The 15,607-nt window shown below is 40.7% G+C and overlaps 1 protein-coding gene across 1 annotated transcript; it reads right to left on the bottom strand.

Moving 5' to 3' along the window:
• Positions 1-1,196: 1,196 nt before the first annotated feature.
• Positions 1,197-1,628, bottom strand: LOC102966732 (40S ribosomal protein S23-like). The gene has a single exon (XM_042982700.1). The coding sequence runs from the start codon at positions 1,626-1,628 to the stop codon at positions 1,197-1,199; it is 432 nt and encodes a 143-aa protein (XP_042838634.1).
• Between the last annotated feature and the right edge of the window lie 13,979 nt (positions 1,629-15,607).

Genomic DNA, 15,607 nt, shown 5'->3' with positions numbered 1-15,607 from the left:
GTTTACAGATGACAAAGCTGAGTCTCTGAGAGATTAAACTACTTGTTCACCATCATATAGTTAGCTAGAGGTGAAGGTGGGATTAGAGTCCAGGCAGTGTGACTCACGACCTGAATAGTGACAGGTGACACTTTTGGACATACTCTATGCCAGGCGCTAATCTAAGAACTCCTTATCCTATGAGATAGGAACTGTTTTTATCCCATTTTACCGATTAGAAAACTGAGCACAGACAGGTTAAGTAATTTGTGCAAGCTGACATACTGATTAAGTATGGATTCAGGTCCACCCAGTCTGGCTTCAGCTTGTGCTATCAATCTTCATGCTACACAGGAAGATGTCAAAGGGTTTTTGTGGGCAATAACTGAGAAAATCCGCGTGAAATACTTAGCACAGCACCTGGCATAGAGGAAATGCTCAGTAAAAATGAACTAATTATTATTAGCCAAGATTTCCTATAAATTGGCAAGGGTGATTGAGATCATTTAAGCACGGAGTGTTCTGTGCAGGTAAACCTTTTGTTGTATGTGCTATTCTCGTAATTGTCCTCATGATTTGGGTTTATATAATTTCATTCATTAATTCATGAGTTCATTCAATCAGCCAATCTTGCCTCATATGTCACTTTTAGTATGCCAACGCTGTGCCAAGTGCGTCGGTAAGTGACGTGGAGAGACCTTTTTGGGAAAAGGCTCATGGATTCATTTTTCAGGCTAAGTTTTTGCCCTGGTCTTGTAACCGTTTCCCACTCCTGAGGTGTTTTATCTCTTAATCTGGAAACTGTGTGCTAAAACTTTATAGCTTTTCACCTAATGTCTGGCTCACTTTTATTTCCTTGAGTATTTTTTATTTTTAAATTTAATTTGGGAGGGAGGCAAACCGTAAGAGACTCTTAAATACAGAGAACAAACTGAGGGTTGATGCAGGGGGTGGGGGAGAGGGGGAAATGGGGGCTGGGCATTGAGGAGGGCACTTGTTGGGATGAGCACCGTGTGTTGTGTGTGAGTGACGAACTACGGGAATCTACTGCAAAAACCAAGAGCACACTTTACACACTGCATGTTAGCCAATTTGCCAATAAATTATATTTTTAAAAAAGAGTTAACAAACATATTATTTACTTTTTAAAAAAAGCAAAAACAATTTATTTTTTTAGCATTTGAAAATTTATTATTGTCATTTTTCACCATCAAAACTTATGATCTTGGTCTTTCCTTCTTGCCCTTGTATAAAGTCAAAAGAGAGACCCTGGCTGTTTTGACAATGTTAGAGCCAAATCCAGGAATGTCACTGATCGCGTGACCTTTGTGACCAAATCCACCAACAGGAACATCATCATTTTCCTTCGTAAAATTCAAACAACTATCATTGGACACAAAGGCTGTGATTTTTTGGCCATTCTCAATCAGCTGGACCCTGTCACACTTCCTGATGGCAGAATTTGGCTGTTTGGCTTCAGCCCCTATTTTTTCCAGCACAATTTCCTTTGCGTGGGAAGCACCTCCAAAAGCATTGGCCTTCAGGGCTGTGCCCAGATGGGCTTCCCTGTACTGTTTACCATGCCGCTTCTGATCTCCTAGGAGGCTACGGCACTTCCTGGCAGTATGGAGACCGAGATACTTGCCCATCTGGCGGGTTCCAGGGGCCTGAGCCAAAGAGAGAAACAGCGCAGGAAGGAGCCACCTATTTCCTTAAACGTTTTGAAAACAGGGCTTTTGTTCTGAATGGCATTTTGCTTCTGCTAAGGGGAAGGAGAGAATATGCATAACCTAAAAAGCACTGGTCTCAGAATCAGAACACAAGTTCAAAGCCAGTTCTCTTGGCTCTTTGACCACTAGCAAGTTGCTTAACTGCGTTAAACCTCAGTTCCCTTTGAAGGGAGGTAGCAATTTCTACCCCATAAGACTGCTGGGTGATTGAATGAAGCAGCCAAAGGCAAAACCTCCAAAACAGCACTTGCTCCTGTAAGGCACTCTGCTTGCCTTATGTATTTCTTTTCTTTTCTTTCTTTCTTCCTTTCTTTCTTTATTTTCATATATATATATATATATATATATATATATTCTATATAAATTCTCTTATGGTTTGTCTCCCTCTCTGTTTTTTTATATTATTTTTGCTCCCCTTCCCCTATGTTTGTCTGTTTTCTTTCTTTCTTTCTTTTTCTTTCTTTCTTTCTTTCTTTCTTTCTTTCTTTCTTTCTTTCTTTTTATGTTTATTTTTGAGACAGAGAGAAACAAAGCATGAACAGCAAGAGGGGCAGAGAGCGAGGGAGACACAGAATCTGAAGCAGGCTCCAGGCTCTGAGCTGTCAGCAAGGAGCCCATTGTGGGGCTTGAACTCATGGACCGTGACATCATGACCTAAGCTGAAGTCGGACGCTCAACCGACTGAGCCACCCAGGCGCTCCAATCTGTTTTATTTCTTAAATTCCACATATGAGTGAAATCATATGATACTTGTCTTTCTCTGACTGACTTTTTTGCTTAGTATAATACACTCTAGTTCCATCCACGTTGTTGCAAATGGCAAGATTTCATTCTTTTTGATTACTGAGGAATATTCCATTGTATATCTATACCACATCTTCTTTATCCATTCGTCGGCTGATGGACATTTGGGCTCTTTCCCTACTTTGGCTATTGTCAATAGTGATGCTATAAACATTGGGGTGCATGTGCTCCTTCGAATCAGCACTTCTGTATCCTTTGGATAAATACCTAGTAGTGCAATTGCTGGGTTGTAGGGTAGTTCTATTTTTAATTTTTTGAGGAAACTCCATACCGTTTTCCAGAGTGGCTGCACCAGTTTGCATTCCCACCAGCAGTGCAAAAGAGTTCCCCTTTCTCTGCACCCTCGCCAATGTCTGTTGTTGCCTGAATCATTAACATGAGCCATTCTGACAAGTGTGAAGTGGTATCTCATTGTGGTTTTGATTTGTATTTCCCTGATGATGTGTGATGTTGAGCATTTTTTTCATATGTCTGTTAGCCATGTATATGTCTTTTTTGCAAAAGAGTCTGTTCATGTCTATTGCCCATTTCTTCACTGGATTATATGTTGCCTATCTTCTCCTTTAGGATTTTGATGGCTTCCTGTATTATGTTTAGGTCTTTCATCTATTTTGAGTTTATTTTGTATATTGTGTAAGAAAGCTGTCCAGGTTCATTCTTCTGCATGTCGCTGTCCAGTTTTCCCAACACCATTTGCTGAAGAGATGGTCTTTTCTCCATTGGCTACTTTTTCCTGCTTTGTCAAAGATCAGGTGGTCATATGTTTGTGGGTCCATTTCTGGGTCCTCGATTCTGATCCATTGATCTGAGTGTCTGTTTTTGTGCCAGTACCAAACTGTTTTGATGATTACAGCTTTGTAAAATATTTTGAAGTTTGAGACTGTGATGCCTCCAGTTTTGGTTTTCTTTTTTAGGATTGCTTTGGCCATTTGGGATCTTTTCTGGTTCCACACAAATTTTAGGATTATTTTTTCTAACTCTGTGAAGAACACTGGTGCTATTTTGATAGGGATTTCTTAGAGTTTGAGAGGATCTTAAAAGCCAAAGGGAGTCCAGTGCCTGCTACAGGCATTCCATTCACAGCCTCTATGCTAAGCAGTACCCCAGCCTGTCCTCCTAGAGAGAAAAGGCTCATGTGTTTGAAAAGCATTCTAAGGCAGATCCAGTGGCTACATGGTGCTCTGTTGGTCCAAAGGAGATGTCCTTTCATAAAATCTACCATTCTCAGAAAGATCACATAATTGTTCTTATTTTTTGTATGAAAGTCCTTCAAATATTCAAAGATAGTCCTTTCTTCAAATTAAACAACTTTTCTCCTAATCTCTAGGGGTTGCCAATGTTTCCCTCAGAATGCAGAGCACAGAACAGACATGATTACCAAGTATTTTTTCCGGCAAATTTTTGTTAAGTCAGATCAGTCCCCTACTGCCATGATGAATTTTTTTTTTAACCTAAAAGAAGATTTTATTAATACCTGAATCAGGATTTAAACTGAGACCTGTATGGTTTCAAAGATATGCTTTTCCTAGCACCGTATTATTCAGTTATAACCTACATTCTAGGCACAAAAAACTCTGATTTTCTCCAAATACCCAGTGTTCATCATAATTCTCCACAAACTGTCACTTCTGCCTGCAACACGTTTATTCATTTTTGTCCTGGTAAATTTTAACTCAGTTTCTATATGCAAGACTCTACCTTTTGCTCCCTAGGCCCTACCCTGTCACCCAACAGACAGTTCTTACTTCATGAGCCCATATGACAGACCTCACACACATCTATAGAGGAGAAAGTGGAGGCAATGGTCCAGGTTGTTGTCATTTTTAAGTTTGCTCAATTTTCCTTAAAATAGTTAAAAAGAATTTTTTTAATGTTTATTTATTTTTGACAGAGAGAGAGAGAGACAGAGCATGAGCAGGGGAGGGGCAGAGAGAGAGGGAGGCATAGAATCCGAAGCAGGCTCCAGGCTCTGAGCTGTCAGCATAGAGCCTGACGTGGGGCTCAAACTCACAGAGTGTGAGATCATGACCTGAGCCGAAGTCAGACGCTCAACCTACTGAGCCACCCAGGCGCCCCTCAATTTTACTTAAAATAGTTTAAACTCACAGAGGACTAACCATGTCAACAATGCCTTTGAATCAAAGATAGTTGGACCAAATATTTTTGCAGAATTTATTCATTTGAAATGGAGTTGGATGGGGCACATGGGAGGCTCAGACGGTTATAAGCACCTGACTTTGGCTCAGGTAATGATCTTAGAGTCATGGGTTTGAGCCCTGCTTCTGGCTCTGTGCTGACAGCTCAGAGCCTGGAGCCTGCTTTGGATTCTGTGTCTCCCTCTTTCTCTACCCCTCCCCCACTCATGCTCTGTCTCTCTCTTTCTCTCTCTCAAAAGTAAATAAACATTAAAAAAAAAAAAGAAATGGAGTTGGGGGGCACCTGAGTGGCTCAGTCAATTAAATGTCCAACTCTTGATTTCGGCTCAGGGGATGATCTCACAGTTTGTGAGATCAAGCCTTGTGTCAGGCTCTGCACTGACAGTGTGGAGCCAGTTTGGGATTCTCTCTCTTCCTCTCTCTCTGCCCCTCCCCTGCTCATGTGTGCTCTCTGTGTCTCTCTCAAAAATAAATCAATAAACAAAATAAAGAGAAATTTAAAAAAATGGAGTTGGAAATATTTCAGGAACAGGTAGTCAGAGGTCTTTAAGTATTCTTTTTCCTAATCAGGAAATCCTATAAATCTCCCCAAATATTCCATTTTCTAAAGGTTTTCAGTAGTATTCAAGTTTATTTTTTAAATAATAGAAACAAAAATACGTTACCTTTGGTGTTAGATGCTTCTGGACATTTTTAAGCAAGAAAACATTTTAGAAGTTTTTTTCATTTTTAAAAACATTAGGTACTTGCTTTCCATTAAGGCATATTTTATTATATACATTCTTATTGTATATTAATCACAGAAATGAGTATTTTACTTAATGTTACCAGACACACTAACATTTCTGCTGAGAATTTCCCCGAGGATTTTCTCATTTCTGAGTTTTGAGGACGGTAAGACTGCATGATACCTAATGACCAAGAGGATTAATTTATATTATATTTAGAAACATAACTGCCCACATGTTACTACAACCAAGTGCTAGCCAACAGTTTTAGTTTTTGCAAAACCAGCTTTATTTTCTTTACGTAATGTCCAGAACCACTATTAAGATTGCTTTTTTTTTTTTTTTGGTTATTATCATTATTTTTAAAATCAACATTTTATTTTGAGCAGTGCTACCCGGATTCTATTTTTTTCTCATTTATGATAATAGCAGACTGCCTTAACGCATTAACTGAACTCTGTTCTTTTCATGATTTTTATCTTCTCAGGAATATAAATCAATAAAATTTGCAAAGTACAAGGAACATGTCTTGATGTAGTTTGAATGTCAGAAAACTCAATATATTTACTCAGAGCCTGTACTGAAGTAATGTGACACAGGTCACATAAAAATAGACAGTTGTAACAATTTACCCTTCAGCATGCATTTATCAGTCACAGGAGAGCATCCAAAAGTTCTGTGAAGTACTTGAATTTCCTGTCCTTTTTCTTTAGTTGCTTTGAAATTTGAGAAAGAACAGCCTTGCAGCTGCTGGCCAAAGAGCTACCAAGTAAGACGTATGTTTAAAGCAAAGAATGGTGTTAGATTCTTATTGAAAAGGACACACAGGGCCTGTTAACCTCATAAATAGCTAAGAACAACAAAGCATGGAGATTGTTGAGTGACTTTTAGACTCAGGATATCAGAGAATCAGAGAAATGGGACCTCTTTCTGCATTTATTAAGAACATTTAAGGGGCGCCTGGGTGGCTCAGTCGGTTGAGCGTCCGACTTCGCTCGGGTCACGATCTCACGGTCCGAGAGTTCGAGCCCCGCATCAGGCTCTGTGCTGACAGCTCAGAGCCTGGAGCCTGCTTCCGATTCTGTGTCTCCCTCTCTCTCTGGCCCTCCCCCCGTTCATGCTCTGTCTCTCTCTGTCTCAAAAATAAATAAAAATGTTAAAAAAAAATTAAAAAAAAAAAAAAAAGAACATTTAAGATCTTAACTGAAATGCCCTCCAGGCAGGTGATAGGGTCAGGTGGGGACAGTGGCCCACTGTGATGCATATACTCATCTGCAGGAAGAAGCTTCCTTGCAGCAACGGTGTGTTATTATTACTCTAAGGGAATGCAGCCCTTGCGCACGTTGTGGGATTTCTCGGAAAGACGGAAACCTGGATTTTAATGTGAAAGTTTCGGGGCTATTTTGCACAACTTCACAAATTGTGAAAATACAGCATACACAGCAGCACATAGTATGCCTATATGCGAACCAAACAAAAGATTGCACAAGCGTTAAATTTGACCTGTTGGTGGGCAGTTTGCTGTTTCTGGTTTACACTGTTAGAAAGTGTTTTGTTGTTATTGAAACAAGGTCCGTTTTCCAGTAGCTTTAATTCCTTGGATCTTAGGGTCGTGTCAAACAAATGTAATTTTTACGCACACACATATGCACACACGCGAACAGTGTGTCAAATATTTGAAGTCAGTTATCATATTTATTTATTTAAATTTAGGGTCTGGGGAGTCAGTCATGGAAATACATTGTTAATGTGTTACGACTGAACAGTAATGAATGTAGGCTAGTCCTATAGTGCACGCTTTTTCCCCATCTGAATGATAACTGTTACTTTAATAATGCATTCTACAATCTTGCCTTAAATCAAGGTCAAGACAACTGGTCTGTTGCTTGGAGAATCTGCCAATCTGTGGTCTACTCAGTACAGAGCTCTAAAGGTCTGCCACCTGTGGGCTTCTTCCTGCCAAGTCCTTGAACCCTTGAGAGTATGGCTGGCGGGGTACTTGGTGAGTGGGATCCTAAAATAGTCTGTTGTGTTTGCACCTGGTGGTGAGGGAACTTGGAGGGAATTTAGCCCCTTGGTGACTCTATGAACTTTAGACTCTCTCACGAATTCCCTCTGTATGTGTGGCCCATATCAGACTGCAAGGACACGCTTAAAAACAAGTAGTAAAGACTGCTAAATTTGTGCTGTGCACAGTTCCAAGTTCTCTCTCTCTCTCTCTCTTTCTATTTTAAGTCATTAAATCCTCATGATAACTCTATGAGGTGTTAGTGTTACATTTACTGACAAGGAGACTATTCACAAGGCCACACAGTTGATCAGTGATAAAGCGTGGATTTAGACCCAGGTTCCAGGATGTGTACATCTTCCTTCCCATAGTTCTGCCTATGTCCCTGGGTCTTCAATACCAATTCGAATCCTTTCACAGACTGGAAGTGGACTATAAAAAATACCTACTTTGGGAGAACTGGGATCTACTCGCTGCCCTGTGTCTGGCTCTCAGCCAGCCTGACGTCCCATGTGTCCCACACCACCTCTGGACCAGCCCACACACCGTGGCAAACCTCCAGGGTGTCCATGTATGGCCATGGAAGTCTTGTGGCTTGTTGCTGACCTGCCTTGACGCTTCTGTCTTCATCCAATATTGAACTCCAGGCTCTGCAGTCACTGTGTTCCCTGACTGTAGAACCTGGGGTTTGTCCTTGGTCCCCTTTATATTTGAACCTTGGTCTAACTGGACTTTCTAGTGTTTAATGGCTGTTGCTGTCCTGTTCCTGCTGAACCCCAAACTGACACGGGTTTGCATTTGGGTTCTACAACTTAATGGCTGTGAGACCTTGAACAAGTTAAATATCTTTTCAAGGTTTACCCGTTAGCAAAAGGGAGGAATTATTTTTTGGATTGAGAAGTAACAAGTAACATACATAATATGGTCTCGTACAGCATCTAACACAAAATGTTCAAATGATACTTCTTACTATATGATAAGTTTTACTGGAAGGAGGAACGGAGTAACTCCCAACCAGACCTTGAAAATCTCAGCTTTTACCTTAAGCCTGAGATGGCTGCCCAGGAAAAGACAAAAGCACTTGTAATCTTTGAATAGTCAACAACTCCCAGTTTAAAAAACTGGGCCCTAATAAGCCCTTACCCATGAGAACAATTGATTAGATGTGAGTTTATCAGGAATGATCAATCAGAACGATCATTTACAGTATACATGCAATGAAAGAAACATAAAAATTTTGTTATGTATTAATTTATTTAAGCTACCATTTTATAAAGAAATTCTGACAGGATGGATTATGCTTATGTTTACCTGATTCTTCTTTTTTTTTTAAAAGCTGTGTGTTACAATCCATTCTCTGTTGGCAGGTTCAAATGACCTCGAATTTAGAAAACACACACTTACTGGAATATTTGGAAAACGTAGAAAAATATATAAAAAAAAAGAAAAAATTACCTATAATTGCATAAATCAGAGATAAATGCAGATAACATTTTGGTGTGTATCCTTCTAATCTTTTTTCTTTGTAATTGTAAAGTAAATAAGGATATAATAATAGGAAACACAGATAAGAATTTCCCAAATCATTAAATTGTTTATGAAAAATAAATTTTAAATGATGATATAGGGTAATCATCAAGACAGCATGGTATTGGCACAAAAACAGACACACAGACCAATGGAATAGAGTAGAGACTCCAGAATTGGACCCACAAAAGTATGGCCAACTAATCTTTGACAAAGCAGGAAAGAATATCCAATGGAAAAAAGACAGTCTCTTTAACAAATGGTGCTGGGAAGACTGGACAGCAACATGCAGAAGAATGAAACTAGAACACTTTCTTACACCATTCACAAAACGGATGAAGGACCTGAATGTGAGATAGGAAACCATCAAAACCCTAGAGGAGAAAGAGGGAAAAAACCTCTCTGACCTCAGCCACAGCAATTTCTTACTTGACACATCTCCAAAGACAAGGGAATTAAAAGCAAAAATGAACTATTGGGACCTCATGAAGATAAAAAGCTTCTGCACTGCAAAGGAAACAATCAACAAAACTAAAAAGCAACCAACGAAATGGGAAAATATATTTGCAAATGACATATCAGACAAAAGGCTAGTATCCAAAATCTATAAAGAACTCACCAAACTCCACACCCAAAAAACAAATAATCCAGTGAAGAAATGGGCAGAAGACATGAATAGACAGTTCTCTAAAGAAGACATAGATGGCCAACAGGCACATGAAAAGATGCTCAACATCACTCCTCATCAGGGAAATACAAATGAAAGCCACACCAAGATACCACCTCACGCCAGTCAGAGTGGCTAAAGTGAACAAATCAGGAGACTATAGATGCTGGAGAGGATGTGGAGAAATGGGAACCCTCTTGCACTGTTGGTGGGAATGCAAACTGGTGCAGCCAGTCTGGAAAACAGTGTGGAGGTTCCTCAAAAAAATTAAAAATAGATCTAGTCTATGACCCAGCAATAGCACTGCAAGGAATTTACCCAAGGAATACAGGAGTGCTGATGCATAGGGGTACTTGTACTCCAATGTTTATAGGAGCGCTTTCAACAATAGCCAAATTATGGAAAGAGCCTAAATGTCCATCAACTGATGAATGGATAAAGAAATTGTGGTTTATATACACAATGGAATACTAGGCAATGAGAAAGAATGAAATACAGCCTTTTGTAGCAACGTGGATGGAACTGGAGAGAGTTATGCTAAGTGAAATAAGTCGTAGAGAGAAAGACAGATACCATATGTTTTCACTCTTATGTGGATCCTGAGAAACTTAACAGAAGACTGTGGGGGAGGGGAAGGAAAAAAAAAGAGGTTAGAGTGGAAGAGAGCCAAAGCATAAGAGACTCTTAAAAACTGAGAACAAACTGAGGGTTGATGGGGGGGTGGGAGGGAGGGGAAAGTGGGTGATGGGCATTGAGGAGGGCACCTGTTGCGATGAGCACTGGGTGTTGTATGGAAACCAATTTGACAATAAATTTCATATTAAAAAATAAAGTTCTGAAAAAAACAAAAAAAAATGATGTAGGAATCCCATCCTGTGAGTATATGGCCATATCATATTTAATTAACAAGTTACTTGATAGCATTCCAATTTACTTCTATAAAATGAATATCTTTAAAGATATGGCTTTTCTTTTTTCTTCAGCTCTTTAATCCCTTTTCTGTGGCTAAGGCCACCCCCCCCCCCAACGACACACACACACACACACCACAGAAGCCAAAAGATATGCCAGATATTTGATTTCCCGGCCTCCTTTGCAGCTAGCCTGGGGTCTCTTAGACCTTGAATGGAAGGATAGCACACTGAAGAAGCAGGGCTGTGCAAAATTTATGTGCTGAGAAGGGTGGCAGCTCGTTCCCTTCATGGACAGTGGCAGTGCTGTCCTTGGGGATGGCACTGAGTTAGAAAATGTGAATATTTCAAATCTCTTTATCCTTATTTAAATATGCCTTCGGAAAGGCTAATTTAACTTACATTCCCGTAGCCCTGAGCACACCCAATCTAATCCCTTTACTTGTAAAACATGTGTTTCCATAAGACACGGTGCCTCAAAAGCTATTGTTAAATAGGGGGAAGATGTCAGTACAATGTGGAATTTGTTCCGGGCATGAGCAATTTCACCACAGTGGTCAACAAATAACAAAAACTGAGGGCAAGTTAGTTACATGAACACGCTGAGAGGCAGCAAGCCATAGAAGAATACAGTACTATGTATGGGGCCCATTCACCTCCTGGGCTCCTTCTGGCATCAGTTTGGCCACAATCTCTGTCTTAGAAGTGCATATGAATCGATTTTCCCATGTAGTTTTGTGATTTTTGTCCTGTGACCGAACAGTCTAATCCTTCCTCACACACCCTTGCATTAAGCTAGCTTTCACTTTTTTGAAGGTAGAATCATGTATTTACTGTAGTATTTTTGTTTTAGTTCTTTATGTCTTTTATTTTTTTACTTTTGCAGCTTTTTGTTTATTTGTTTAATTAGAATTGTTACTGGCTTCGTGAGTGCTGTGCTTACATCACATGTGTTTTGCATGCCCTCCTCTAATCCTGTTTTTTTCTATGAACTCTTGTTATTTTTGGAGTACAGTTCAGCAGGAAAGATAGTTTCTGGTAAATGCTACACTGGGCTGCAGCAGAAGCATGGGTAGTGTCCTCACTTGCCCAGTCACATCAAATCCCAGAGAGACTTGTTAACCCCAGATTTCAGAACCTACTCAGATCTGATTAGGAATCTCCGGGGATGGTTCTGGCACTCTGTTAACATGCTACCCAGGTGATTCTTATGTTATACCAGATAGGGAAGCTGCCCTACTATGCCAGGGAATAGTAAGAATGGTTTCTTGTTTTTGTTTTTCACATGAACATGGTATTACCCTCAGTTAAAGACCCTCCTGTTAAAAGCAATTAATTACAACTCTACTACCTTTATGATTAAAGTTGTCCAGGTCCACAGGGTCCTCCAGGCTGTCTGATTTTATTTGCAGTCTTCCTTTTAAGGCAAATCTTCTCAGACTTCATTTCATTCACTCGCACCAATGATGAACCCAAGCAGTCTGCATAAGGGACCTCATATCTTCATTGTGTAATATATTAGTTATCAACTATGACACAATAAAAGCTTTCTCTTTAAATGATACACACAGGAGAAGTGAATTTTAAGCTGCTTTATAAATAGTAAGTGCAAATCTTGTGAAGATGGGGTTCTGAGGTGAAGGGTAGGATAAACAAAGGTCCTGGGGGGGGGGAATGTCTTGTCAATAGAAGCTTTAAATGGGATTAAATAGACATCTTATGTTTAGAGGTCATTTCTGCTCATTTGTGTCTTTAATACTTTTTGTTTGCTTGCTCGGCCTAGTTCTGAATTTTTAAAAGAGGGAACTTGATTTTGTTTATTTTCCCTGCTTGAGCTAAAGTATAGAAAAGACACATTGTAAGGCTGTCATAAAAGGTTTATTATAAACTGTGTAATTTGTTGTAACACTCAGTAAACTCAGCATAATAAATATAAACCGACTCATAATGGCAATCTTTGAATTCCAGAAACGCTTTTCTTCCAAAACGACCTTGTTCATTGCTCTTCTATTTACACCTCTGAGGCTGGAAATCCCTAGTTTATATCAACATTCACCTGGATTTACTGTCACTTTCTCTACTTGTTAAAGGGAAACACGACATATACCAGTCTGGGAGCAATGAGAATTAGTTGTTTTAAACTACAACACACTCTAGTCTTTCCAATGATTCAAATGTTGATAGATGGAAGCATTTGCACGCCCAGCAGTTTGGGTTGATCGTCATGAAGAAGTAAAGCAATACTTCTCAGAGCTCTGAATGAAGAGCAGCCTTGAAATTGAGCTCCTATATTTCACACTAGTATTTCTGTTAACTCCAGCGGCAAAGTACTCTTCGCCCCCTTAGGAACTGGAAGAGGCCATCTGGTTTGGTCCTGTACACAATAATATGTTATTTTGGGCCTTGTCTTCAACTGGGCCCTTTCACATTTGGAGAAAGGATTATAAAAAAAGAGTTTTCTCGTGGTCTGGTTGTTTTTCATCATACCTAGGATCACATGTGAAGAAGTCTAGGGCACGCAAAAGTTTAGAGAGCTGCTCCTGCCATTTGGGGAGTTATTCTTATGCCAATTTCAAGTGAGTCAGGTCAGAATTTTCCAGCTGTGCTCTCCACCTACAGCAAATACATGAGACCCTAGCAAAACCCTTCGCTGGTACACACTTCCTTTGCTTAATTACGGATACATGATATATTAGTTAGACTTGTGGCTGTATGAGAGTTATTCCACATGAGCCTGAGAACACTATATTGCAGGTTATCCTTTGAGACTGAGGCAGAGTTGAGGCCAACAGGAATTCTGGTCATTTAGAATTTAAAACATTCTTAGATTTTTCTCTTTTTCAGCATTTCAATAAAACTTATTTCTCAGTTCTGTCTTCCCATATTCACCTTAAAAGTACTGGTTGTTGTAAAGGATACCGTACCTCGGTGCACCATCCAGGTCCGGGGCGCTCATTCCCCAGCTGCTGGCAGTGTTGGTGTCGACAGCTTTCAACCGACCCCTTCTCCAGGCATTGCTTTCACCCAAGCCCATGGTTCTTGGTGGCAGAACTCCAGTAAAAAGTCACATTCCTCCACTCAATTTTCAGAGCTAAGCCAATGTCTAACCCAGAACCCATTTACTGAAGGAGAGATTGAAACCCCCGGAAATAAAACTCCAGCAATCCCATGACAAACACGTACAAGAAGGATACCCCCAGTTCTTTCCCAAAGTGACTTACAACCATTTACTTGGATGGCTGGACCACAGAAAATGAGAGACACATAATTTCAAGATGTGTCAGACACGGGGTCTGAGTGAACACTGATGATCTGGCACCTGAGTGTCATTGCGACCTCCAAATAATAGACGGAGCCCTGGCCCAGGTCCTCCTCAGAGCACAGCCACTGGGCTCACGTTTGCACCTGCTGGTCACTTCCTCAGTCCCCAAAGGTACAATTCCAATGGACATATCTGGTAGTTGGTACAAGATATCGGTGCTTTTTTTTTTTTATTTTTTTTTATTTTTGAGACAGAGAGAGACAGAGCATGAATGGGGGAGGAGCAGAGAGAGAGAGAGACACAGAATCAGAAGCAGGCTCCGGGCTCTGAGCCATCAGCCCAGAGCCCAACGCGGGGCTCGAACTCACGGACCGCGAGATCGTGACCTGAGCCGAAGTCGGATGCTTAACCGACTGAGCCACCCAGGTGCCCCAAGATATCGGTGCTTTGGCCTATGGAGTAGGAACTACTATTGTGGGAACGGCCGGAAGTGGACAAGTGTGGCAACCATGGCCTAGCGATGTGGTGACCAGGTGCTCAGACCTCTCAGCAGTGAGGGTCTGGGTCACTCCACTAGGAAGTCACCTGACGAGGAGAGGTGATCACAGAGAAAGCGGGGAATCTAGAATGGTAGTAAGGAAGGAGTAATGCTCAGGTGTGGCTTTGACACCACCCACACTAGCATGGTTGGAGTTTGTCCCATCAACTTTCCTCTGTCAGCCTCCCCAGGAAAAGAGATCAATCAGAATCCTGTAAGGGCTGGACCCAGAATCTATGACATGACACAGGGGACCCTAGTGGCACACGCAAGGGGCTGGGGTGGATACTGCGATGTGTTCACTCAGATCCCTCTTCATGTCCGAGGCTTGCATCACTCAAGCTGTTGGAAGTGTTGGTGGCTGACTGCTCACAGCTGAGGCAACACCTCAGGAATCACCTTCAGCTGAAGGGTGCAGCCTTGTCCAGAGTCACACAGCCCTGTCCTAGGCATCCCACCTTGAATGCCTGGTCAGTAGGCGAGAGGATAAAGGTCAAACCCTATTCCTTCAGAGAGCACAATTCTGAAGGACATCCAAACTCTGGAGCTTCCTGAGGGACCAGGTAAGGCCTCTGGTCTTTTGAGAATGTACTTTTGAGAAAGTAGTTTTGAGAATGTACTTGAGAATGAACTTTCTGTTCAAGTTTTTCCTTTGCTCAGTTCTATTTCCTTCTCTCTTCCAGAGGTGTTGATCGAAAAACATTAAGTTCCTGCTGGCAAATCTCTACCTCAGAGTCTACTTTAGGGAACCCCACCTCAGGCAGTTATTAAGACAGAAATGATGCCAAATGTAAGATCTGTGGTAATCTTGTTTTATGGAAGCTTCAGTAAGTTCTCTCATTACCCATTCTGGGTAATGTTATTACCTTCTACATTAAACGAGCAGCAGGAAAACTTGAATACCAGAAGTTCATTGGTGTCCTTTTTTTCTTCCTTATATCCAGCCCCCAAAGCCAGTTCATTTTCTCTTGTAATGGCTCTTGAGCTAATTATCATCATCGTCATTATTATATTTAACATAAATGGTTTCTTCTCTAGTTTCGATTTTTCTCCCTTCTCACTTGGGCTATTTCAATTTGTTCTTCACTGACCTCTTGCCTTCTGTCTATTGCTTCTTTATCATTATATTCAACATTGTCTGATTGACTTCCCCCAAATCTGTATTGTAATAGCACCTCACCAATTACAAACATGAAATAGCTCAACTATGTAGAAACTGTATTTCTTGGGATTGCTTCCCAAAGAAGCATTCTGGGCCCATTCTGGGCCATATTGACCTCTAATAAATAGTTGTTGA

This window comes from Panthera tigris, chromosome B1 (assembly GCF_018350195.1).
Source record: "Panthera tigris isolate Pti1 chromosome B1, P.tigris_Pti1_mat1.1, whole genome shotgun sequence".
Classification (NCBI taxonomy): domain Eukaryota; kingdom Metazoa; phylum Chordata; class Mammalia; order Carnivora; family Felidae; genus Panthera; species Panthera tigris.
The sequence above is the reverse complement of the archived record's forward strand: the minus strand, read 5'-3'. Positions and strand labels throughout refer to the sequence as shown.